At 42.8% G+C, this 26,585-nt stretch overlaps 1 protein-coding gene across 10 annotated transcripts in view; it reads right to left on the bottom strand.

Annotated features, from left to right (window-relative positions):
• Positions 1-26,585, bottom strand: part of LOC115574070 (MAM domain-containing glycosylphosphatidylinositol anchor protein 2) — a 267,969-nt gene that overhangs the window by 22,759 nt on the left and 218,625 nt on the right. For 8 of the 10 annotated variants that reach the window (XM_030405288.1, XM_030405282.1, XM_030405283.1 and 5 more), the window contains 4 exons: positions 21,677-21,825; positions 12,716-12,893; positions 3,746-3,766; positions 1,315-1,470 (listed from right to left, as the gene is read on the bottom strand). In XM_030405288.1, coding sequence (XP_030261148.1) covers positions 1,315-1,470; positions 3,746-3,766; positions 12,716-12,893; positions 21,677-21,825 — 504 coding nt within the window. The remainder of the gene's footprint in view (positions 1-1,314; positions 1,471-3,745; positions 3,767-12,715; positions 12,894-21,676; positions 21,826-26,585) is intronic. The other 2 variants (XM_030405284.1, XM_030405287.1) reach the window with 1 other exon arrangement.

Raw genomic sequence — 26,585 nt, 5'->3', positions numbered from 1 at the left:
AAATAAATGATGAAGGCTGCTCATTGTTAGATTGTGCTGCATCAAGTCATCGGTGACACAATGAGCACAGCTGAAAATCATCTATAATGCAGCCGGGAACACTTGAGTCTCTCCAACTTATTTCAACATTTCAAAAGAAGTGGAACTTTTAGTGGGATGTTTGCAGTTTTCGTAAACAAATTACGACACGTTCATGATGCAGGGGTACTTACTTTACATCTTTCCGCATGATGAGGGAATAACATGATGGCACACTGCATGTATTCATGCATGGATTACATAAGGAATAACAGAGTGGTGTCCATTATAATGTGTGCCTTCAACCAACGTGTTTCCGATCCAGAGAGCAGCTTTAGTGTTGACAGCTGGATAAAAATAACCGCTACGACAACTGTGGTTTTTTTTTTCTCTCCCCCCATTGGTGCATCACTTTCATCCCAAGCTGAGAAATTCAACTAAATAACTTGCTCACTTGTCAGTTGTTAGTTCGCTTTATTATCTACCGTTACATGACGTGCATCCATCCATATATATCTGCTCTCTATACAGAAATATTCCAGTCCTTTCAATATGTGTCATTTGAACGTACAGAGAGACGCTGCGACTGACACAGAGACGAACTCTGATGCTGTCTGAGGTTCTGACGTGTTCATCGTGACGGCTGTGGAGCTGCAAAAAGACTACAAAGGAATCAGATTACTTAAGTAGAATGAAATGCATCGCCCTATTGGAGGGGGAACGTTTCTCTGTCCTCACTTTAAATATCGGCGGTTTACACAAATCTGGTGAAGCAACTCACAACACGCACTCCTCCTCCTCATCCTCCCTATACTACAACAACAACAGTCTAATATAGTAAAACAACAAGATTAGACTTTTCTTCTCTAACATGCTTATAATGGAAAAACACACTTGGATAAACAATGAAAAGGTTGGATTTGCATGTTTTGCTTTTGTAAAAGGTAGCAAGAAACTTGTATTTTTTGGTTGAATCCGGCAGCTCCTGTGGACAAACGCAGTGTGATCACCACTCCCTCCTGTTGTACAGACTTTTATCTGACTGCCGTGTGCATTTTCTTTTTTTTGCAAGAGTAAAAAAAAAGGATGCAATTTATTTTTTTCTTTTCTGAACACAGGTGTTTGCAGGATGAATAGTGATGAGGTAATGTCTATGTACGATTAATGGCTGTAATATGAGGATGGTGAAACGAAGAAAAACTTGAAGTGCCGTGAACACATCTGGGATACATGTCATCCAGATGCGGTTGCTCAGGAATGGTCATTTTGCTGATCTTGACCTGAAATCACACTCACCCTGCTTAGAACCACTGCGGTCAGCACTGGGCCCGGTGTTGGGTGTGTACTTGGTGTCGCGGGTGGCAGCACTGTGCCGCGTCCAATCAAAATCATCGTTCTTGTCCTGGGTGAACATGCAGATGGGCTCCTCTTCAAAGCTGCAGTGGAACTCTCCTGGAGAGCGACAGAGCAGAACCAGGCCTTAACATGCACTTCATTATACGAGAGGCTACAGTAGAAAGTTATGCACCGCCTAGACGATACGGAATGTGTGCGGTGTGACACCTACTGTATATTTATGAGGTTTCCTGGAGTGTGTCTGAGTGTCTGTGTGTCTCAGGGGGGTATACAACAGCAAAGTCCTAATTACACCACCCGATCGGGTGAACAGAATTTCTAAATTAAGATGTGACCTCTCGCTGACTGGTGGAGACGTCAATGAGAGTGTTTGGTTTGTCTCTGACAACGAAGTGCAGCTTGGTTCAGTTCAGAGAGGAAGTCTCTGCAGAGAAGAAAACACCCAATGGCAGTGTGTGTGCGTGTTCGAGTGTGTGTGAGCGTGTGTGTGTGTGTGTACGAATTGGCTATTCGAAGCTATACCATCACAGCCCACGACTGAGACATGGTGGATTGCATTTAATAAACACACACCCACACACAATTCCTCAGTAAATAATATCAGAACACAAAAAATGTTATATAAAAGAGGGTGGAAACACTAAACGGTGGCTTTTCTTTGAAGGTATTAACGCTTTTCTTGGCTCTCTGTGCATAAAGAGGGAATCTGCTGAGCTGCTAATGATTCTGAACAGCTCTCGTTTTTTCCATGATCGAAAGTAAAAATGAGTTGATTGTCCTTGGGTGTTTTGTAAAGTCTCAGCAGCAGTAATCAGTTTTAAAAATGGACGCCGCCTCCCTCTCTCTTTATCACTCTCCATCTCCTCTACAGTGGGTGTGCAGGTGGAGATATTAGGCGCCCCCCCCTCCCCTCCTTGCCCTCCTCTCCCCCCTCCTCGCTCTCGCTTCTCCTCCGTTGCTCTCCACGCCCCTTTGACTGCAATTTTTAAACCAGCGGAGTGTGCAGGGAGCGAATGAAACTGTAGGTTTTCGTCACCCTTTTGGGAAAAAAAAAGTATAGAGGTAATTGCAACTCCAGCACGAGGTTACGATGGGTCACATGTAGGGGGAATGTCTACCAGCAGATACGCTAATGAATAGACTGAGAATGAAGTGCGTGGAGCGCTAACCCACTCAGTTTAATGAAGGGATAGCGGCGGGATCAGAAGTGTCAAAACCTCCATTTAATCCGTGTAACAAAAACACAAACAACTAACCGGAGGACATGTTGCTGCTCTTTGCATGTCCTCAAAGAGATGGTAAAAAAGGGAGCATTTAGATTCAGGATGCAGGCATGTGTTCTGATAAATATTCATTGATTTATTTAAACGTAGCTGGGAGCATTTTGGAGTGGCGACCTTGAGGGGAGCAGAATCTGCAGCTTTTTACTCAGGTAATGGAGGTAACATGGACTAGAGGTAGGAGTGTGGGTGGATGGACCGAAAGAGGGCAATGATGCCGCGAAAGAAATAGAAAGTGAGAGCAAGAGAGAAAGAAGAGCTGGTTGAGTGGGAGAGCGAAGGAAAGGGGGCCGGGTTGCGGGCACTCTTGACTCTTCTCCTCACAGGCATGCAGATTTAAACGGAGGTCTGTCTCTCGGCGCGAGACACTAACGCCCCCGTCCACTGTGAGCTAAACTAAACGTTTTCGCCTTCTGCGCCCGGGAGAGATAGGAGGATTTGGAGGGAGGGGGGGGAGAGAGGAGGCGTGCAGGTAAGATAGCTTCCTTGAGGGATTTGGATAATGATGTTGGTGATTAGGATGTTTGTTATTATGTTGGCAATGTTTGTGTGAACACCCACCAAAATATATATCTATATGAATAAATAAGCCACAATGCACAACAGCACACTGCAGCACAGCAAACAATGATTAAGTGCGGATTCTCAAGGCGTGCATAATGTGAATTTGCAAAGTTTCAACAAAGAAGCGCATCATAAATGGGACTAAACATTAAAGAATAGAAACACACACTGCACAAACGCATGCATAAGTAATGCTCACAAAGCACAACGAGCAAAAGCACTCACGCACACACACGCACGCACACACACATGCAAGTACACTCCATGTCCTGCAGATATTTTCAAACTCTCAACATGTCAAAAAAGCCAGATGCAGCAGGACTCCTGAAGTCGTATTCATCATACTTCATTTAGTTCTACTTAAGAACACTTAGAAGGATCTTTCAGTGCAGTGTGACAGGTTGAGAGCCAGATCTCGACAGGACGTGCCGTTACTTTCAGTCTCCCCACTGTTCTCACAGACTGTGTTACGACAAGATGAGTTCGCTGTCTGGCGAGACATGCTCAGTGAGGTGCACATTACTTACTCAGGTGAGGGTTGATGGGAGCTGTGAAAGAGAGAGGCCGGGGACAGTCATTAGTACAGAATATCTTGGCTGTCTGTCAATACATGAAAAAACTAAAAAAGTGTTATCCGGCTGTTCGAATGTTTTGCGTGCTCCACTACAGCTTATACAGAATACAACACAAGGATGCACACGGACGCCGCTGTTTCTAACCTTTCATCCTGCTGCCAGCTACCAATTAGGCACAGAGCTAATAAAAGTCTACATATATAGAACTTGCGCACTTTGCTCGGTGTAGAAGTAAATGAAAGAGGCCCGTGGGAAGGTTGGAAATATTGTCCTGTGATATTAAAACACTGGAAGCGTATTAGGAGTGTGCGAGCTCTGCTGCTCTCCCAGCGTACAAACAAAAAGTAAACACTCGGCTAAAGAGGAAGTGAACCGCCGACACACACGCAATGCGATGATTATTGAGCAGACGGGAGGAGAGATGTCTGGGATTTAAAGTGGAAAAGGTGACAGCAGTCGTTCTCTGTCTGTTATCAAATGTAAAAGACAAGAGGGATTAGGAAGACCAGCCTGACCACATTAATAAGCTTATAGCGAAACTGCTTATCATTATTGCCATTTACCGGCATTGCTGATGTTCTTGTTCAAGGTGACTTCCACTTAGAGCACTAAGCCCGTTTTATACTTGCATTTAGAAGCCAATAAATCATAAAAATGAGTAATTATCACCGGCAGTTGTCCGCTAATCACTTTTTCTGACACATCCTTGACTCTTTCTGTGTTTTCAACACGGCCATTACAGAAACTCTTAGATCAAACACTGATGACTTGAGTCCATGCAAGGCTTCTTTTACATTCTGCCCACCTAACCGCGGTTCAATGCCTCCCTCATTGATAATTTAAGAGGCTAGTGCCGCAGCAAACACAGAAAGGTCAAGGGTATCACACGGAGTTGCAACGAGCCAGTTAGTCGGCACTTCACTTTTTGCAGAGTAAATACCATTTAACCTGTCAAGAAGATTCATGAGCATTTTCATGATCGATTGCTGACCGGCTGAATAGATGCGATACATCAGCTTTACCACAAAACTACGTTGCGGCGTGATTTATGAAACCTTGCCGTTCATGTGGGGAATTGATTTTAATCCAACCAATTAAAGTGAGTAATAACAAATCATTCCTACAAAGGAAAACATGTACTGAAGAGTGTGGAGGCACCGCAGGGCTGGTGGTATTGCTCTTTTATAAAGCAGGAACGCAAGTAGAGATTTCTGTTTATTGCTCTGCGGTTCATGGAAATGCATGTCCACTTGTTCGCTTACAGTGTGGGGGGAGAGAGAAATAATCACAGAGACACACACAGAGGGAAAGAGAGAGAGAACAAACCATTGCATTTCCAATTAAATCATATAAAACATTCAGTGAGCTGCAATGCTGCAGCTGAAGCCTCACCGTAAGGAGGGGGGTGGGGGCACGAGTGTGGAATGAACACGCTGCACACACTCACTGTACAAAAGCGTTTATATATTTTTTTGTGTTACCGAATGTGAAAGTACCTGCATCTAAACACCATGAATTTAGACCGGACTGCACAGAGCGAAGCTGATGAAATGAAAGACTCTGCAGAGAGGGAGGAAATCATCCGGGCTGTTGCAATGAAAATGCTTTAAATGACAACTTCCAGCCTCAGGCCCGTGAAACGGATGCTGAGTCTTCTGACAAAACTCTGTTCTTTCAGCCCACCTCCTGCTCGTCGGCTCCTTTCCCTCTCAACATCCCATTTCCTTAAACTTTCCTCACCCCCTCCCAAATGATTCCCGCTGCCCCCCTCCTCCTCCTCCTCCTCCTCCTCCTCCTCCTCCTCCTCCTCCTCCTCCTTCAAGACCACAGTTATGAAAATATGTTTTATTGTCATGTTTTTTTTTACCTGCAGCTTCCCCAGGCTGACTCAAGGTGCCTCAGTCCAGATAAATCTGTCTGCTCGAGCAATGTCTCTACCCCCACTGAGGAAATCAAGCTGAGCACAGACTAGGCCCACAGGCTACTTTACTACTGCTGTGCGTGTGCATACTCTAAAACACACACACACACACGCACCCACCTACACACACACACCTACACACACACACACACACACGCACACCATTTAGTTTCCAATTCAGATGACTGTTTTGGATATGAGTAAACAAACAACACATAACATAAATAATGAGATCTATTATTTACTCAACCATTAAGAAAGATTCTCTATAGATACTCTTCACTCCTGAAACATTAGTGGACCTCAGACACTCTCTTCAGAATGCATGTTGTTAAAGCATAGTGTGAAAAGCCCTCAAGGAAGCTGCAAAGGCTTCAAAAAACACCTCTGATTTCTTTCTTAACGCCACAGCACTCTACTCTCCCCTCGAGCTAAAGAAGCCTCAAATAATGATCGAGGATGAAATGTAATGTTGATGCTCCTCGAGATAAACAGTCCCCATTAATGCAGTGAAGTGAAGTGAGCTTTCAGTGCAGCTTGTTGGAAACTTTTGTTATGACAGGTCGTGCCCTTGACCCACGTAATGTGTGCATGCCCTCCTCCTCTCTGGTTTCAGGACAAAACAAACTGCTGCTTGATGCTTGAGTGCCTTCCATCCAAATTGCCTAATTTTGATTGAAACACAAAGTGAGCTCATTGACCGCCAAAGGACAGCGGTCCACAGAGGCCGTTTCAGATACAAACACTGACTTCATCTTGGCAGGATTCCCTGTTCACTGGCTTGCGGCTGTATTACGAAGCAGCAGACAATTCCATGGCGGCAGCCAAGTTTTCTCATAGACATCAGCAGCCCAGCTTCTTTTTTTTTTTTACTGACCTCATGTAGTCCATGCTACCCAAGATTCTCATCCATCATGTTTAGGGGGTCTGGGTGGGTGCCATGACGTTCTGAGAAAGCCCTGTCATGGCTTCAACCATCAGTTGGAGTAATAACAGCATGGACAAATGTAATTCTGCAATCTTCCCCTCATGTCTCTGTCAAAAATAACACGGGCGACATCACGCCATTGTGCCCCTCAATCAAATCATTGCTGCCTAACAGAGGATGTAAATGCTTTGCAGTAACACACACAACCCCACGGACACAGCCAGCCCATGTCCAACAATTTCCTCTGTGTTATCCTCATCTGCATCAGTGTGCATGGGACACACTGATGCAAGCGCGTCCTTAATGGACTTCCACATGGATTAGCTTTGCTGTGGTTTAAATAGTAGGTAGTGGATCGAGACAAAAATGAGGGAGGAATAACAGCAAATTGCCTATTTCAGAGGGAGAGTTAGATGAGAAGATGGATACTCCTGCCATGTCTTCACATTAAATATGAAGCTGAAGCTGGAGCCAGAGGGGGCATATGTATGTTCTCAAGGTCCTATGTGCCTATGATTCCATGCTACCAGGGTCTTATGTTCCCTGGTTCAATATGTCAACACACATTAATCATCCTATTGTGTCTGGGCCATGTAACCCTAACCCAGAGCTTGGGAAAACATTCAGTATGCTGAACTGGGAACATAAGAGCCTGCAAGGCCTGGGACCATGGGAACATAAGAGCCTGGTAACATAGGACCTGGGAACATAAGAGCCTGGTAACATAGGACCTGGGAACATAAGAGCCTGGCAACATAGACCCTGGCAACATAGACCCTGGGAACATAAGACACTGGCAACATAGACCCTGGGAACATAAGAGCCTGGCAACATAGACCCTGGGAACATAAGACACTGGCAACATAGGCCTTTGGAACATAAGAGACTGGGAATATATTACCTGGGAACATACGACACTGGCAACATAGGACCCTGGGAACACAAGACAGTGGCAACATAGACCCTGGGAACACAAGACAGTGGCAACATAGACCCTGGGAACATAAGAAACTGGCAACACCGGCCTTTGGAACATAAGAGACTGGCAACACAAGACACTGGCAACATAGGCCTTTGGAACATAAGAGACTGGGAATATATTACCTGGGAACATACGACACTGGCAACATAGGACCCTGGGAACACAAGACAGTGGCAACATAGACCCTGGGAACATAGGCCATTAGAACATAGACCCTGGGAACACAAGACCCTCGGAATGTAGGAATTACTCAGAGCCAGCAGCTGGTTAGCTTAGCTTAGCACAAAGAGTTCAAACCGAGGGGAGATACAGCTAACTATATTCCGACTATCATTCCTCTGAAGATAACTAATAAACAAATGAGGTTTCTGGACTGCAACACATTCTGATCTTAGATTTAACTTACTCTAGATCTTACTATGACCAATTGCGTCTCCTTGTGTGAGTTAAGAAATGTGGCCGGTGTGCGGGCTTACATGTCCAGGGGTCCAGAAGTCATTAGTCAGCTGTCTGTTAAAAGTAGCGAGAAGGCCAGGCCATCCTAAAGTACTAAAACTGAGTTTGACTCTCAGGCCAGATGGTGGGAGATGCCTAAATGTCTAGGTTCCCGTAGAGGAGTGAAAGCAGAGTTAGGTGATTTACGGGAGATGAGCTGGGAAACAGGTCAACTCCTCTTTCAGTCTATTGGATAGATGGACCCCCAATTTACCAAAGTGACCAATTAGAAGAAGTAGGTAGGTACAGGCGAAGGGACTCTAAAAGGCCCACGCAAGTAGAGAAGGGTGGTGGTCACTTGTAGAGGATATCTGATAGAGCAGAGGGCAAAGCATTGGGCAGAACTTTGCCAGGATTTGAGAAAACCCGGTTCGGACGCAGGCTTGAGATCTGTTTCAATAAAGATTGCTCTATTATTCCACTCGGCCTTGCCTCTGCAGTATTCTTTCATCGGCAAACTATACACCGACACCTTCGATGAAGACAGCCCAGAAACCACACATATTTTTTGTCTTTACTTTGATTGAACACAAATGTAAAAGCAAAGGCAGCCTCCTGTAACAGTTCCCAGGCTAGCATGTTTCCTCTTGTGTGCTAAGCCTAGCTAACTTGCAGGTAACTGTCTCCTTAAATTTGGACAAACAGACATGACAGTGTCATCAATCTTCTCCTCTACACAGCAATTGAGTGTATTTCCCAAAATGGTTAACTGTTCCTTAAGACAGTTCTCCTGAACACAAGAATACAGGGAGAAGATAGCAGCTACATTATATTTACAGTCCACTATGTAAAGGTGGACATGATGCAATCATTTTTCAGTATTTTATCACACCTCCTTCAGCAAACCTATGTTACAAGCTTGGGGCCAAGGTTTTCAAACACACATAAATTATGAAATATAACCCATTCAGAAACTGTTTCACCGAGTTATCTGGTAAACGCAGAGTTGAGACTGAGGCCAACAAAAGCTCTGACAGGGATTACACTGAACCGCCACTGGCTGAACGGTAACCCCAACACCTCGGCTCATCAGATCTCAGTATTTAACGTAAGATTTAGTGGGCTTTGACTTGAGGACAGACATCTCACAGTTTATGTCACTACGAGCTGCATAAAAATGGAAAATTAAAAAAACTGCAGTGTTTTCCCAACGACAGGTTTTCAACATTAAATCCTCCGTCTTGGAGGGAAACCGATAGAGAGAAAGTGGAGCGCTGTGAGGAAGCATCAAACAGATGCTGAGTTTGTCACTGCAGCAAAATTCAAAAGAGTATCTTTGGAGCTTGGTGACACAACCATCCTTCATCCTATAGCTAGGGACACTGTAACCGCTTTTGTGTTTTCTTGCCAACTCGCAGAAAAGCTGCTACCATCGGCTTTATGTTCATCAAAATGATCGCTTGGCCTTTTGGGCAATGATGAACAAACTACTTCGATTTTAAGGCCTTATGTTAAAACTTCCCAGAAGGACAGCAATACATATCCTAACAGGTAAAAAAAACAGGATATTAGTCATATTTCTTTAGTTTGCAGCTTGTTTCTACACACCCACATTCATATTCAGGGTCATGGGGAGCTCTAGTGAAAGACAGGAAGCACCGTGTTCGCCACTGCACAGTGAGCATACACACACTAATAGATGTGCAAACACAGAGGAACAAAAACTCACATTCACACCTGAAGGTTATCTGGACGCATAACTTCTTATGTGTTTTTAACAGGAGGAAACCAAAGCAAACATGGGATAAATGTGCAAACTGAAGGCTGAAGGCAAATACAAGCTCACAAGCAACTGCTGCAGCTCTGATGATAACCATCACTGACTGGTAATCCACAGCACTTTGCCACTTTCAGTTGTGTTCTGTTCAACTATTTGATTGTATTTAAAAGTTACATTTTTGTCACACACTCACAGATTATGAGGCTGTACTATAACGGTATATCAATTTGCTATAATAATGAGAATAAATGAGTAAAAATTTGAGTTCCTGAGTCCTCTGACTGCCAGTTAACAAATGTGCAGAGTGGTGCATTTCTTTGCACACCTGAGAATGGAAAAAAATGAAACCTCAGACAATCAAAGACCTTAAAAAATGGAAGCCGGGTTACTTCTAATGAATCTGGGATACTGTGGAGCTCAAACAGCCTGTTCAGGTCTCTGGAGCACTGCCTGCTATTCACATACTGTAAGTGTGTCTTTAGCTTAAGTGACAAAGTGTAAAATCAGAGAGACTCAAACAAGCAGCAGAAGATTTGGAGACAAGCCAAGACAAGCTTTTGCTGTTAACACACAAAAAAATTAACCTCAGTGTTTCATATCAATGAAAAATGTAACAAAATCGCCATCGACTGTGAACTTTTTCAAATGTCGGGGCTAGCTACTGTAGACTTCACCAATACACAGCATTGTGTTTTGCATTATTTTTGGGTTGCTGCCGTTTTGTGGAGTAGCTCCTCTAATTCCTTTGTGCACTGAATTGTGGGAGAAAAGTGCACAAGTGTCAACAGTGCACTCAAAAATCAAGGCTATTCATCATTTCACACTAGCTGTTGCCAGTCTACTAATTTTGTCACTTTTTCAGCTTAAACACATTTTGAGATTTATTATGCAGTACAGATTTGGGGCAAAGGCAAATAAATTGAGCTTTGTATTAGCTGACTGGCCTCACAATCATCGGCTGATTCACCAGCTGCAAAATGTTTTCCACTAAGTTCAGCTGATTAATAGGTAGATAAGTGAGCTTCTCAATATCACATTATCTAAGCAGAGATAGAATAAAGCCCAGATGTAAACTGATTTATTATGACCACATATAGCATAATTCAGTTGACCATAAACTTGCCAGTTCCCCACTGAGTGTGAAAGGAAGGCGACGACAGAGCTGATCGCGGACTGTATTTCACACGTCTGTCAGGACGCGCTACCGGACACGTTCTCAGAGCAGAGTGGTTCTGCTCAGTTTTGCATTAGACAGCTACAGTGACGCCGGGCTGTGTGTGGGAGAACAGAGCAGCCCTAGAGTGATAATTAGTCCAGTCTCTTGTTGGGCAGCCAATTCGCACATCAGCACTGGCTCTCCTTTTTCCTTTTTCACTTATATATATATATTTTTTTAACTTTCTTCCTCTGTGTCTTCTTTTTTTTCTCCCCCAGTCCCAACTTGGCTGCCTCCACCTCTCCTTCCATGCCTCTCTCTGTCTTAATAAGCCTCCGTTCTCTTCAGTTCACCTCCACTGAATTCAATTTGATTGAGTTCAGCAGAATTCAATTCAAGGTTTAGAGGGGAGCCCACACAATATCACGCACACGCTACAAAACTGAGATCAGAGAAAGTTTATCTGCCTCTCTCTTCCTCTTTTTCCGAATTCTCTTTTCTCCAGCCGTGATGAGCTGCAGTAAAACTGAATAATTCACCATTGCAGCAGATCCGCTCAGGAAACCTCAGCAGTCAGTGTTCGACAGAAAAACAGTCAGACAGTTTGTTTCTGAAAATGCACATCTCAAGCACCTGTGCATCTGTTCACTGGCACTGCTGGGCCGACAGTGGATACTAATGTAGCTTTTGTATTTCAGCAAGGAGGATGCACCTCCATTTGCGAGGAGCTATTTCATTCTGTAGAGAAAATACCTTGTGATTTGATGTTTTCTTATTGCCTATTGACAGACTGGCATGCCATGCAATGCAGTGCACATCATCTTTGAGATGTCCTTCTGCCTGCTATTCTATGACTAGAGCCCTGATTCAAAACTTCAACCAAATTATACAATATAACAGCAGTAAACATGTTATTGTCCTCTCGGGTTCGCACACTGGGATTCTATTTTGCGAGAAAGGCTATGTGGGGGTTTGGCGAGGCCATGGACCTTTAAAAATACCTGTAATATGAAATCGAAAAAGGCTTTTTGTTAAATGAAAAACATCCCTGGAGACAAACCACATCCTCTGGTGAAAAAAAAAGACGGAAAGGGAATCACACACACAAAAAATACATTGTTTTGAGGGAAAACTCAGGAAAGCGAAACATGACTCATCTTTGACCTGCTCTGTCTGGTCTTATGAACCAAAACTGCATTTTTGAGTCATCTGATGCTTTGATGTCATGGTGGTCTCTCATGCACGGAAACAACACGTTAGCTTTTGCCCCGGGGCTGGGACAGACTTAACTCAGCCAAAGAAAAGGTCATGAGGAGGAGACGGTTAGTCAGTTGATCAGCATTCATTCAAACTGGCAAAGAAGCGAAGCAAGCTGATTTCAAGCTGTCGTCTCCTGACTGAATGTGTTGAGATCTGATTCAAATATTATAATGAATCCTTCCTCATACATGATACAATGAATGATGGGAATCACAATCGCGGGGATGGTGATACCAGACTGAACTTGATGAACATGTGTCAGGACACAGACGCACAAACTCTAGAGACTAATTCTGAGTTAGCTGAAGGATGACATCACAAGCTGTAGTTGTAATTCATCCACCTGTGCAACCTCAAGATTAAAGAGAGTGCATCTCTCCTGCGTCTCCCCCCTGCCCGGGTTTCTCTACATTTCTCCTCAAAATAAGCCATATCTCTTGAGTTAATGCACAGCACTCACCGCTGTAGGTGACGATCCGGATGGTGGAGTCGCCCTCTCCGAAACGCGTGATGGGTGTGAGACGCACCTCGTAGGATTCAGGCTTTATGAGCTCGGTCAGGTTGTGTGTCATGAGCTCTCCTTTGTTGATTGCCACATCCACGGGGATCTCCTGCTCCCACCAGCGCTGCAGCCCCATCTGGACAGGAAGAGGAACCACAAGAAGTTTAGATTATTAAAATCAGAAGACACATAGAAGTTCCCTAAACACAAACACAGACAATTTATGCAGAATCTAAAGCATCAACAGCCTGATACTAGACATGTGTATTATGTATAAATTTGACCCATTGGTTTCAGTAAGTTGAGGTACAACATTATCCTATAACCTATTAGTCATTGTATATCGTTTTTGCTCCACTACTGTTCTGATGTAAAAGCTTTTTTGTTTCACATTACACTGACAACACACTGAAGACAAGTTACGTCCCTCCAGCATCGACCGATATGACCAAACCCTCTGTAACAGACGACAGAATTAGGTTTTCAGCTGTAAAAGCTAATTTAATTGATAAAGGAAGTCTAAAGACTGCAGGCTAAGACTCTTCTCGTAAGTTGTTTTTATCAGACACTGTTTTCATTGTTTGAAAGTCTGGGAAAAAAACACTGCGAGTTAACTTCGGCTCTCAAGGTTAATCAGGCTTGTGTTCGGTTTGGACCCAAAGGGCAAATGTTGGCAAACACTAGAACAATGATGTCATGAAACTAGAACTTCCTGATCATCTCAAAGACCATCTTTGTAGGGTTTGAATCACTCATGCCCACCGGAATAGAAGAAAATTAAATACCATTCAATACCAGCGTGAGAATCTGCTCCATATGTTCTGTATTGGCAGCAATTTCAATACATCACAATGCACATTTGATTGCACACTAAATGAAACATACTCCCGGCACTATCATCAACATGTTTTATATCAACAATGAATCAACTGACTACTTGCATGTAAACATAGCTGCAGATAGACTTTGTAAATGGTTAACAAATACTGTGTAGTTCCTTGTGTATAATCTATTTTATACCCTTCACAGATCACCTTATATCACATTCATATTTCGATCATGTTTGTTACCGATAAAAAACACGCACACACACATTGAGATGCATGCACGCACATTCTTATCATGTCTTCTCAGATATTGAGCGAGGCCTGTCGGCGTTCAGTCTGGCCTCGAGTAACCTCCAAGGAAGAACCCTGGCAGATGTTTCATGTTCCCACTTCTAGTTAAGCACGCACACGGAGTCATTCGATTGCTTAAGTGTGGTGCAATCGCCTTGTTTACGCCAAAAAGAATGAGTCACAAGTACAAATCCCCTCAAACGCCGCATGTTGCTGTTCTACACTCAAGAACTCATGAAACTCGTGATACTCGTCAGCTGTGAACTGAGTTAAATTGACGGGTGTCTAAAAGTGGGAGAATGTCCCCGTTGGTTAGTTATGCAGTGTTATCAAGCGGTCTCTTGTTGTGACACTGTGGAGCACTGAGCTGCGACAGAACCAATTATTTCCCTCAGGAGACGGTTTGAGACCAAAGATGAACCCTGACACCTGAACTCCAGATGTTCTCATTATATCAAGGACCAAACTGGAAATCAGTCACCTATAAAAAGGCACCAAGCCAACTTGCAGTCTTTTAACACTGAATCATAACAATCGAATCCTTCAATTCTCAATTGCATACTTTATTTTTTGTAGCTGTTTGTGATGCTATGTCCAACATAAACTTAACTAAAAGTATGTGTCAGACAATTGGACTCGAGTCATAGAGACTCGACTCGAGTCGGACTCGAGTCGCAAATTTGACGACTTGCAACTCGACTCGGACTTAAGGGTAAAAACTTGAGACTCGACTTGACTTGGAAGACAATGACTTCAGACTCGACTCGACTTGAGACAAGCTGACTCGGACGACTTGTAGCATGTTGTTTTTTTCATGTAGGCTATGTTTTTTTCCATGGGATATCATGTTAAAATGACCGGCAGGGCGGTCGTGAGCATCAACGTTACGCCACTCACCAGAGCAGTCGTGAACGCCACGCTATAAAAGGAGGAACGCTCAATGCAAGATATGCGACGCTAAAATCAACGACAAAGAGGGAACGACGTCAAACTTTATCCGCCACTTAAAGACAGCGCATGAAGCCAAGTAAGTGAAACCAAGCTAACACTATTCGATGTTGGTGTTGGTGATATATCGGTCGATCGTGTTTTGAACATTGTTGCTATAAGACAAACAATTACACTCACCACCGTCGCGAACGTTGATATGGGCTACTGTGACTTGACTTGACTTGACATAACCTTGTGACTCGACTTGACTTGACTTGCCCACAACAGAGAAACTTGAGACTTGCTTGAGACTTGGACCAAATGACTTGCTACTCGCTTCGGACTCGGATCGGAGGGACTCGTACAGTTGTCTGGTATGAGTGCAAGTAGAGAGCATGAACAGTACAAAGGACATTCTTGCTCTTGGGGAACATATTGACCACAGCAAGTCTGCATCCCCTACACCATGTTGTGTCCCATCAGAGAGCTAACTTTGTTTATAGATATTTGTATGATCTGACCAACATTAAATGCTACACAACAGGAAAACAATTGATTTTTCTTTTTTTTTTATCTCTGTAAGGTGTTCACAGCTAGCTGCTCATTGGCGACATTTACTTTTGAGGCAGCTTTCAGCCCCTGAATTTGATGACTGCCATTAGCGAGCAGCAGAGATTTTCTCATATTTGCTGAGAGAAAATTCCCTGATTCATTCCTCCCTTTAAAAGATATGCCTCAGTCGGCATTACTGTAATGCAATACAGGCATTTTGCTCGTACACTACGGACATAACCTTTCCCGCTCCGTGCTCGATTGTCTTGAAAGTTTTTTTTTCTTTAATCATGCTCTACAAAGTTGTGCTGTTTCTACGGAGACCTTCAACCGACAGCAATCTTTTATATCTCGTCCTCGCACAATGCAGAGCGCGCGAGCGAACCCGTCTATGGGTGACTAAGCTCAGGTATCACACAAAAAATTAGCTCACGCTTTTCATGTCTTGCGATACGATACGGCCGCTCGGAAGAAAATTCAAAGAAACAAAACGAGGGGCTTGTTGCTGCATTTGCTGGGGGCAGAGAGAAGAAAAGTAGGGTACATCTTATCCTTGAGAATCACTTTAAGGGGAAGAGCAGCACAAAGACAAGTTACAGCTTCTGCATCACAATTAGTGACTTTACGTGCCCTTCTCAGTCAAAGGAAACGAGGAAGCGTGGTGCTAGCGGGAGAGACAGAGATAGAGTGAATGAAGGTGTGAAAGCAGTGAAGCAGAGTCAGTGTATGTGTGTGTGTGTTTGTGTGTGAACAATACTAATTAAGTAATTACTTAGAGCCTGGATGATCCACAATTATGGGGTGCAAGTTTTCATCGCCATTAGTTTGCAGGTAAATAGAGTGTTTTGTCTGCCATTGGTAATTGCGGACGGAGCAGCTGTCCCTGCCTATCCTTTGAACAGTTTTTTGCCATCATCTAAAGTACAAAAGGCAGGGCAGCTAATTGCGATAAATTACACAGTGTTCTTCCCTAAGTGTATGTATGTGTGTTTAAACACTCTGGAAGGAGAACGTGTCTTTTTAAGAATATTTGATATTTAAAAAAATAGAGTGAGAAAGTAACCTTTTTTTATGCAAATGATGACAAAAACGGTAAACCTGCTGTCCACAGCTCGAGACGCACAACTGTGTGAGAAATCACTTTCTGTTTTGTTCATTTTTCGGCTGTATAGATTGTGTCTGCAGAGCGGTGCAGAGGGGCTGCAGGTGATGGGCTTCTTCTCTGTGTCGGCGGCAATTGGCAGTTGCAAGATTGACAAGCTACACATGACAAACTACATTATGTTTAGTTGTGGTGCACCTGTCCTCATTAATGTACTTTGCAGAGGGGGATTTGTTAAAGGACACACACACACACACACACACAAAAAGCAAAGGCGACGATGTGAACTGACGGCTTTGACCATCTGATCGCTGTGTTTTTGTTTCCTGACGCCATGAAGAGGAAGGTAGGCACAGCGTAATTAAAGTGGCCACAGCACTCGTTAGCGCAATACTCATGTTGGTACTTTAACGATTAGTCAATTAATTGATTAGTCTAGACTAGCATGATGATGGTTCATCTAATTTACTTTTTGGACTCTTGGTTTGATTGAAGAAGCAATTTTAAGACGTCAGGTTGTGATCTGGGGAAATTGTGATGAGCAATTGACAATGACATTGATCGTTAATGAAAACTGGAATGGCACTCCAGTTGATTGCATAACTCCACCAAGGCCCAACAGTTCCCCTTTAATTCAATCATACCTAATCCAATATCAAACGTGCTAGCCCTGTATCACTCTAAATCTTAAACGATCCACAACTGCTTAAGCATAACTTAAGCTCACCAGGATCTGCATCGAATTGTGCTCACCCGTAAATACTGAATAAGCTGAGTTTATTTTAAATTCCAGGTATTATTCTCTGAGAAATTAAGGAAAGTGTTGCAAAGCGTCTAATCTTGCAATGTTAATGAAAGTGAGATAAAAATCCTGCATTGAGACCGATCCCTCATCCAAATTGAGTGGAAATTCATTCAGTAGTTATTGTGTAATCCTGCTTATACACCAACCAACCTTTGCGAGGTAATATTTGTATTCGTAGCGCAACATCTTGAAAAGAAAAACACATTAGCCCACTTTTTCATCTTTCCCGGAGGAAATAAAACGAACCTAAACACAAACCAACATATCCCGTTTTGTTTGCGTATGAATTTGTGTTTGCTTTATTCTGATTTCTTCAAGTTTTGTCCCATTTATCGAGCATGAGTTTGTCTGAGGTTGCGCTTGTGTTATAAAATAGGCACCAGCTACATAATACATGCCTAACAATCACCGGCTTAGTCATCAAGTGCTTGGAGAACCAACTAACCGGGAACGTCTAGACCTATTCATGCTTGTGTGCAGTATGGCCATTATGACCCTCTATTTTCTACAGTCTGTCTATATGCTTCTTGTACTATTCTATTCTGGTTTTGTAGATGTAACCGAGGCTTTGTTCATGTCTGTGTTTGGTGATTATTCGCTCCCTTAAAAACTAAAACTAAACCAATCTATGTAACCATTTTTCTAGAAGTGATATTGTCCATTTGTTTATATTATATTTGATAAAACACAATTTATTTTAATTATAGAAAATCTCAGGAACAAATGAATTAAGATTTGGGTAAAATATTGAATAGTGTCCCAATTAAGCTCTAATGAAATAAGCAGTCTGTGAGTCCAAATTGGTACTTTACGTCTATTTAAATTGAGTGTTATTACTTTGTAAAATGAGTACAATGTTCTTCGTGCTTTAGTGTGAGAGAAAGCCCTTCATTTGCCTCAGGAAAAAAAACACATTACAACAGATTCAATGCCAGATTGTAAAGGGAGGACCCCGTCACTTGGAGGATGAGGATGTCTTGGGGTTTGTGTCTCATCTCGTTATTGTCCCTGCACCACTGTGCTCCGTTGCTTATGTTAGGTGGTGTATTGCTGTGAGCATGAATAAAATGTATTTATGTGTGCAGCTGTATATCAGTTTTAGAGAACAGTGTCTAATCGGGAAAATAATCTGTGTGTGTGTATGTGTGTGTGTTAGGCCTTGAATGCTCGTCTTGGCAAACGCCGCCTCGAGCTCCAAATAACAACCGGAAGAATATAGTTCCATTTTCCTCATATCATAAAGGAATTGTGCTAAAAGGTGCATATCAAATCAAACTCAAAATCGTGATTGAGAGAAAACGTCCAACTTTTCAGACATTTTGAACCATACATACACACTTCCTGCCTGTATGGATTCTGCACCTTTGTTTTCATTCCCATTAATGTTCACTGAATCACCGCGTCTGCGCTCAATTACAGTTTCTGTTTACATCCCATTACCTTTCTTTCTCCGCATTTTCCCCACAGAGGCAGAGAGCCATATTGATTTAATTTCATTTGATTGTGGTGGTTCAGGGTTTTATTTTTCAATTTTTTCAACTTCAAAAAAAACAGCAGGATTGATCAAAGCGATAGCGGGGGCCGAGCGAAAACACAGGCGTAATCAAAGTGATGGTGTAATCTTAGACGAGATGATCTAATGTAGATTGCCTGCATGTAATTAGTATGGCTCCTATTGATCTTGCTCGCACACCCCTGACTTGACAGATCAATTGAAACAGACGCGGGAGGAGGTGGAGGAGGAGGAGGCTGAAGAAGCAGCTCCAAGACCGCAAGACGTAGGTTGAAAAAGTTATCTAACTGGGGGGGGGATGGAGACGGGCAATCAAGCCCCTGGACAGCAGTGAAGGTTTTCTACAGTATCAAAACAAGGGCAGGTGTCACACCTTCCCTCTGGATCCTTGACAGGTGCGCTGATTTGTGTTTTGTGATTCTCGCCCGTGCATGCCTTTCAGCTAGAGCTTCGCTTCCATCTCCCGTTCTGCCAGACTGTCTCTCACAAGGTTACTGGACGGTATCACAAAGCAATCCATTACAGAGGCATAAGGTCCACCAGCTCTAAGTATTAATTCAAAGGTAGCGGGAGAAAATGATAATTCCAAGGGAATGGCAGGGGGAGCTGCTGCCGCTGGATCTATAAATAGATCGAAGTGGTGTAGACCACGTGCCGAGGTTTTCTTTACTGCACCACTTTTCCACAGTCAGGCCTGGGGTGTCTCTGCATTTATTTATATACATAAGGAGCCTCTCTCCTCCCACTCGTTTATCTCTTGTGCTCCCTCATTTCTTGCTCACTGCCTCTTTCCTGTCTCAACTGGAAGACATCTAAAAAACAAAATCTCATCATCAGTCCAAATCAATTCTCCATCAATCACAGAGGGCACACAGTTTAGCAAATCCCGTGAAGAAGTTTGCAAAATCGTGAATGAATCTCTTTTCATCTGAGACGATACGGGAGATGTTGTTATGCCAGGCAGGAAGGAAATAATGGTCACAGAATGTACCCCTCTTGAGATATCGAGGCAAGAAGGTGGCGAGAAATTAATTTGCCCCAAAAAACAATAATTGTCTGCTAAAATAGACTGTGAGGTTGCGATGTTCTCTTTTTTTTTGGATAGACAAATGCGGAAAAAGGTTGAAATGTTAATGCGATTTCTGAATTAACTGTGGGCTTCGTTCTAGCGCGGATGCAGACATAATAATCTATCAACAACAAAAAAATGTGCGCGGGGACTAGCTGAAAATGGGAAAAAGCAAATGTATATTCCTGGCAAGTTTTCAGACACAGGCCTGGCGAGCGCAAACAAAAACGCGGGGCTCTACGAGCGCAGCATCATTTATTACCGAGCAGACCAAGTGAGATAGTCGACAGAAAAATCATTGCGCTACACAAACATAACTGGTTTAGAATGTGTTTTTCAAGCTCCGATTCCTTGAGGGTGTAGTGTGAAACAAACATGAAATTATATTATTTATTGCAAACACAACTGTCAGGGTACGCTCACTAATTCGGTGCAGAACGTAGATAGATGTAGAAAACTGCAGCATGTGTTATATATATTTCACGAACCCGAAGCTTTAACCTGAAAATCTGCGGCGGTAATGGAGCGAGTTCACTCAAGAGTTGGTTCGTTTAAAACGTTGTGTAAAGTGACGGTGGTGCCACACCTGCTGCTGGAAGAGTAAAAGAGAAAAAACTGAAATGAAATGAAATGTGCTGCACACTGCCATGGGGAGAAAGAGAAAGAGAGTGAGAGTGAGAGAGAGAGAGAGAGAGGAAGGTACACATTGATTGGCAAAGAAAGAAAAATCTAACCATGCCATCCATCAATGCTGCAAGCCTGTCATCTGTGGAGTTTACTTGAGAAGCAGGGAAAACAGGAGCTATGCTTGCTCTTGCTCTCTGCGGGGTTTCCCCTCCACTCCTCTGACTGAGCTTCTGATGGAGAGCGAAAAACAGAAGCAATTCGCCGAAACCACAGAACTCATTGAAACGACTGAACCTGACAGGTTCTTAGTCATCCTGCCCGGCCCCGCACAGGCTCATTCACATCCTCAAAAACTGCCGAATAAGACAGACAATGAATCGAGAGGCGTAAGATTTGGCGCTGTCAAACGGAATAAAACAAGCAGGCGCAAGCTGTGCAAACACTTCTATAACATGCTCAAATTGGCAATAAGAGAGGCTTTTATTGCCCCGTAGCACAAAATGACTCTAATTCATCTATGAGGGGTCGAAAAAGTGGCTGACCAATAGCGATGACTCAAACTTTATTGTAGCAGGCGCCAACGTTTAAGGCTTTAGAAACTTATCTTCTGGTCTGCAACAAAAGAGCTCTGTGGGACTGAACTTTTCAGGGCAACAAGCATCTGAATGATGCAACTATACGTTAAACGGAAAAGAGGAGAAAAAATCGAGGTTGAGAGTTCAGACTGACAACATGCACACAGGGGATCATTTTAAAACGAAGATTTTTCTGTGCATTTTGGCATTTGAGGCTGCTGAAAATGGTAGTCTAGGGAAACTTCCAGTGTGAAGCTAGAAACTAGATTTTTGGAAATGAAGGCGATGTAGTGCACCCTGTAGTATGTGTTATGGTATTGTGGAGCATTGTTGATCTTACTTATTGCCTGTTTCAGAAGACAAACACGGAAAATGAAAATAAAAGGATGGAAAAGAAGGACAAAAACAGCTGCTATAAATGTTTTTAAAAATAGCACCTATCAAGAGGACGAGCCATCATGTCTCCCTGTCTCAATCATAGCATTTTCAGTATCCAAGCAACCAACCACCGAGTGGCCATATGAAAATGTTTTCAGGTGTGGTAGTATGGATGGAAATAATGGATAATGGACGGGGATTGTTTGCAAAAATACCTGTGTACATGCAGACCAGGCCTTAGTCATCCTACCTGTCTGATGCCTAGTCTGTAGGCAACAATGCGGTCCACGGCGTTGGGGTTCATCTGGGTCCACTGCAGCTTGAAGCCGTAGACTCTGGGCCGGTTCTGCCACAGGGGGCTGTAGGTGTCGTAGTAGAACTCCGGAGGGTAGGCCTTTCCTGGAGAGAGAGCAGATTAAACACTTATTGTACTTCCACAGAATTGAGGCACTTCGTAGCAGTTTCTGGTAGACTCTACAGCCAAGCTTCAAAAACACTGATTATATCTTTCCACAGCTTCCTTCAGAGCCACGTCAGTACAGTCACGTCCTCATACGTTACATCATCCGGGTTGTTCGTTCCGTGGCTACTCATGATGCTGAATGGAGCTTTTTGCGATGTCACATGCCATAAAAACCTGTCAGATGCTAATCCTACTAATCTTGCAGATGTCGGGCCATGGAGACTTTTTATTAATGCTTTATTAACACATTTATTGTTCCTTTAGGTGCACCGATATAGGTCAGGATGTAATCTTTGTTTAAGTTATAGCAAAATTTCAATTTGTTCAATCATATGCAAAAGTTAACTCTGTCTTTGAAGCAGTAGTTATAACAATCTTGTATAAGGAACCTATTTCTATTTTAACATTTCTCCATCAAAGCTTGAACCCAAACACACTGAAAGAGTTCTGGTCGAAACAGAGGCCAGAACCGCCCCCGCAGAGGACATTATACAACAGCTTTTCCAGTATTACAAGCCCTGATTGGTTTCCTGTTCCTGACATGTGAAACTGGTGAAGGGTCCCTTTATTTCTGGCCCTGTGGACTGAATAGTCCCATTATGAACAATCTCTTCTTATTATGCATTTGAATGAATAGTGACATAACATCATAACCTGAGACACGATGAAGGTCACTTATGAACGAGGAAGTTTAATGCCCTAGCGAGCATCCCGCTGAAGTGGCTGCGCAAGCTCGACGCTTCAAGGGCGGAAATAACAAACCTTTTCAAATCAATCTGGGATCTCTGTGTTTCCAGAGACTTGAATTTGCTGCGTGGAGCCATATTATGAGGTTTTCCATTCAGGTATTTTGTTACGTCTGAACAAAAAGTCCCCATCTCAGTCACATGTTGAGTAGAAGGCTGCCACGCTGTTTTGCTGCGAAGCTCAGGAAGCGTTTTGTGGACGACAAAACTTCACCTGACTTTCCATCGATATGGGAGGGTGAGGATAGTAATAAGTGAATTTTTCATTTTTTGGTTGAACTAATCCTTTAAGCAGCCCCATTACAGCTGTACCGCTGTCTCACAGTGTCTACCGCACTCGTTCGTGTATGTTTTAGCCGTAAAACCACAGTTTGTAGAAGGAATCACATGACAGATCTCGGGAAAAAGAGCTGATAAAGTTTTTGCATGATTTTGAAAAAATGGCTTAATGTTTTTATTTTTTAAAGGTCAGTGTAACCGGGTGTGTAAATAAGATAAGAATCATGACAGCACTTTAATTGCTGTTATTACAATTATTTTGACATCACAATTACTTGCTCGCATCGGCACACAAGCTGTGTTCTGCTGCAGTGGATTGTTTTTCACAGGCATTTTTCATTATACTCCAGTGTAAATGTTTCATTTGTTAACATAGCGAGACTTCTTTAAAGCAAAAAAAAAAAAAGAAAAAGAAAAAGCGTGCTGCATTAGCATGACAAAGATGCACACTGTCTTTCATCTTCACTGTGTTCTGGTTGCTCTATTTTTTCCATGTGACAAGATATTCCTTGAAGCTCCTACTGTAACGTATGAATTTTTCCTCGAGGATCATTAAAATTTCATTGCATGTTACGTGACATACAGTACTTTCATAGCGCTGAATCAAAGCATGCACCAGATTGTAGCATGTCTCATGAATATAATCCCACATTGTTAAGTGTCAATCCCACGTTATGGGAGATCCACTCCGGGTGCTAGACACCTGTTCACTCACACAAATAATTTGACACTGCTGGGTTTTGACTACCACAGAGATCACCTCAAATATTTTCTTTCAGTTACACTGTTTGCTTTCTTTGAATCTGTGAGGATTCATTTTTCCGCAGCGATTGTGCCGTTACCTGATTGAATCTTTGAAGTTTCCCCCGTTCGGTTTTACAGTCTGCAAAGTGATCCCTGACAGCTAAAAGAGGGAGCTGACGGAATATTGTATTTCAATCAAGATCAAGAAACAAGCTTACAGGATGACCTTCCAGGCATAGAACAGTAATACACCCCCGTCCCTCTGATATTTGGGCTTGTTTATTGAACGATGACAATACCCAGGGCAGCTGCTTTTTTAATAGCCACGGAGAAGACAGTAGGGCAGCCATTGTTAGCTCGAAACAAAAGCAGCAGCGGTGGGACTTGGTGCGACTGTGCAGTCATGCCGTGTATGTCAAGCAACTGAACCCACCTGTCAAGTGAGTTTATGTTATTGATTAGTTATAATGGTGTTCTTCCACTAAACAGTGCTGTGAGCCTCAGTGTGAGCAGATCCTAGAACCGTTATGAGTCGCTTTGTTTGATTCTACACATGACGCTGAGGAGCAGGGACATGGGAAGTGCGTCACAGGTGGTTAATTGATTTAATTACACAATTGTAAATGGTGCGCTAGCTTGATGTATTTGCATGAATTTGAATGAATTAGAATAAATGATATCTACCACTTATCAGCTACAATTTGACGAGGATGACGAGGTGGAGAAATTTCCCAGACTCCCTAAAAAAATCACTCAACTTTGTGAGTTGCTGAGTTAGAAGGAACTTGATAACTGTTTTGAATTGCTGTCTAGGACAAATTATGTCTTATCTGGGCCTTCTTGTAAATTCGGCAAATGTTATATTAAAATATAAGTTGCACACTGAATACTAAAATAAGTATAGTCATCCACATATTCAACAGTAATGAATGAGCTTGTGGCTGAGTGCCACAGATGTGGTAACTAAGTCATTAAAGTACTGAGATACAGACGACACATTGTTGTTTTTTGTCTTTCAATGGGATTTGTTGACAATAAGACAAATATAGAATAAATCCGGCCTAATCCTTTAAAGACAATTCACATGAGGTTAGCAGAAGCCAATCAGTGCTCGGGGAATCTGACTGAGTGCTCTCTCAGCTGCGTAATCATGCCACATTAGCTAAGTGATGTAAGATGCCAAGAGTATACATTGTCTTGGGATGAAATCCATACCGTGATGTGGAGCAAACACCTGCTGAATCTACAGGAGAAATCATAACACACGGGCGAATTTCAGATATAATCATTCAAACTAACTGAGGTGTATTTGTAGGAGGAAAACAACACAATCAGTGGTTTCTTTCAGCGTCCGACTGGTTTGATCAATTCTCATAATCGTCCATGAAAATAAGTCAGAATCAACACGGAGGGCATTTATTCTGCTTTTTGGAAAATAAATCAGCTTAATGATGCTCGGGGCAGCCGACTGCAGATCACTCGGCCTTTACATGGATGAAGCTATTTAAAATACAATATTGTAATCTGATGGAAAGGAACGCTCGTTCATCAGCCAGATACAATCATTCTAGAGAGAAAAACAACAAGCCAGAGCAAGAAAACACCGTTAATAATTAAACAATGTAATTCACTTTTAAATGTTTTTATGTTTGGGGTAAGAAATTCACATCACGAGGTTGACATGTTGAAGGCAAGTCGAATATTTCCGTCGGATAACCGAAGATGACGTCACGCAAACTGCCTCCGCGGCTCGCCGAGATGCTAATGCAATAAAAACAATGCAAGGACAAATAATGTCTGCACCTCACTTGGCAGCTCTTCTCTATATAGAGCCAGCTGTGTTTACAGCACACTGTACAGTAAATGTTACGTAAGCCAGCCTGGCACATACTGTCGGCTTCGTTCATGCAGTTCATCCCGTACAGTGAGGCAAGAGGCTGTAATTTGCTGCAGAGCAAAGGCAGGGAGGGATAATTAAACTGCCTCACGTTGTATGTTTTCACAAGATTCCCACACTGACTCTACTCGAGCAACACGCTGAAAGGAATCTCTCCGTACGAGCGAGTACGGTGCCTTCAGGAGTCTTAAAAACACTACACTCATTTAGCAAAGGCGCTTTCAAGTATTCTATTACAATAGTCGTGTGTTATTTTGAAATAAATCTTAGAAGATGCATTTCTTAGACCACATCTACAAATGAAGCACGGACACTCGCACATACTCTTGTTTTTCGAACACTCAGTGTAATGTAGTGGAGCAAACCCTCCAAAATAAAACGTCACGTGTGGTGAAGCGCATTACCTAACCCACTTAGACTCCTTGAAACAGATAACCCTGGGTGGGAGACATCAAACATAAAGTACAGAGGGCTTAATTGATTATTTTGAAATCCTGTTTATAACAGCAGAACCAATGCACTGACTAATAACAGCTCTGTGAAACCCCTTCAGGCAAGAAGTTGACCTTGTTTGCAGACTTCCCTACTCATTTTTTTAAGGGTTTGAGAAACACGTTTCCTTCTTCAAGAAAACACTTTGTCCCAACATATGGCGAGCCTCGCTATACGGTGCTGGGCCGATGTGTGACGTGTGACTTCTGCGGCAGAATTCATGCTTTACATATGGATGCGCAGCTGGCGGAGACTAACCCAACAACGCCGCAGTAGCAGCAACTGACTGCAGGGAGAAGACATTAGAAGACTCGGTGGTATTTGCCTGGTTGTGTCCTCCTGGGACTTAAAATGAAATCTCTCTGGATTTCTTTTTCTTTAAGGGCAACGACAGTGAACTTGTAACGAGTCACTTCCACCCATTCCTCCTGCCTCCTCGTCTAATTCACTTGAGAAAAAACAAACAAAAGTAACCCCCCCGATAGATTTCTAATCGTTGATCATATTAAGTGGGATTGAATTTTGTTTGTCCTGACCG

This window comes from Sparus aurata, chromosome 22 (genome assembly GCF_900880675.1).
Source record: "Sparus aurata chromosome 22, fSpaAur1.1, whole genome shotgun sequence".
Classification (NCBI taxonomy): Eukaryota; Metazoa; Chordata; class Actinopteri; order Spariformes; family Sparidae; genus Sparus; species Sparus aurata.
Note: the sequence above shows the minus strand (reverse complement) of the source record. Positions and strands in the feature narration are given on the sequence as shown.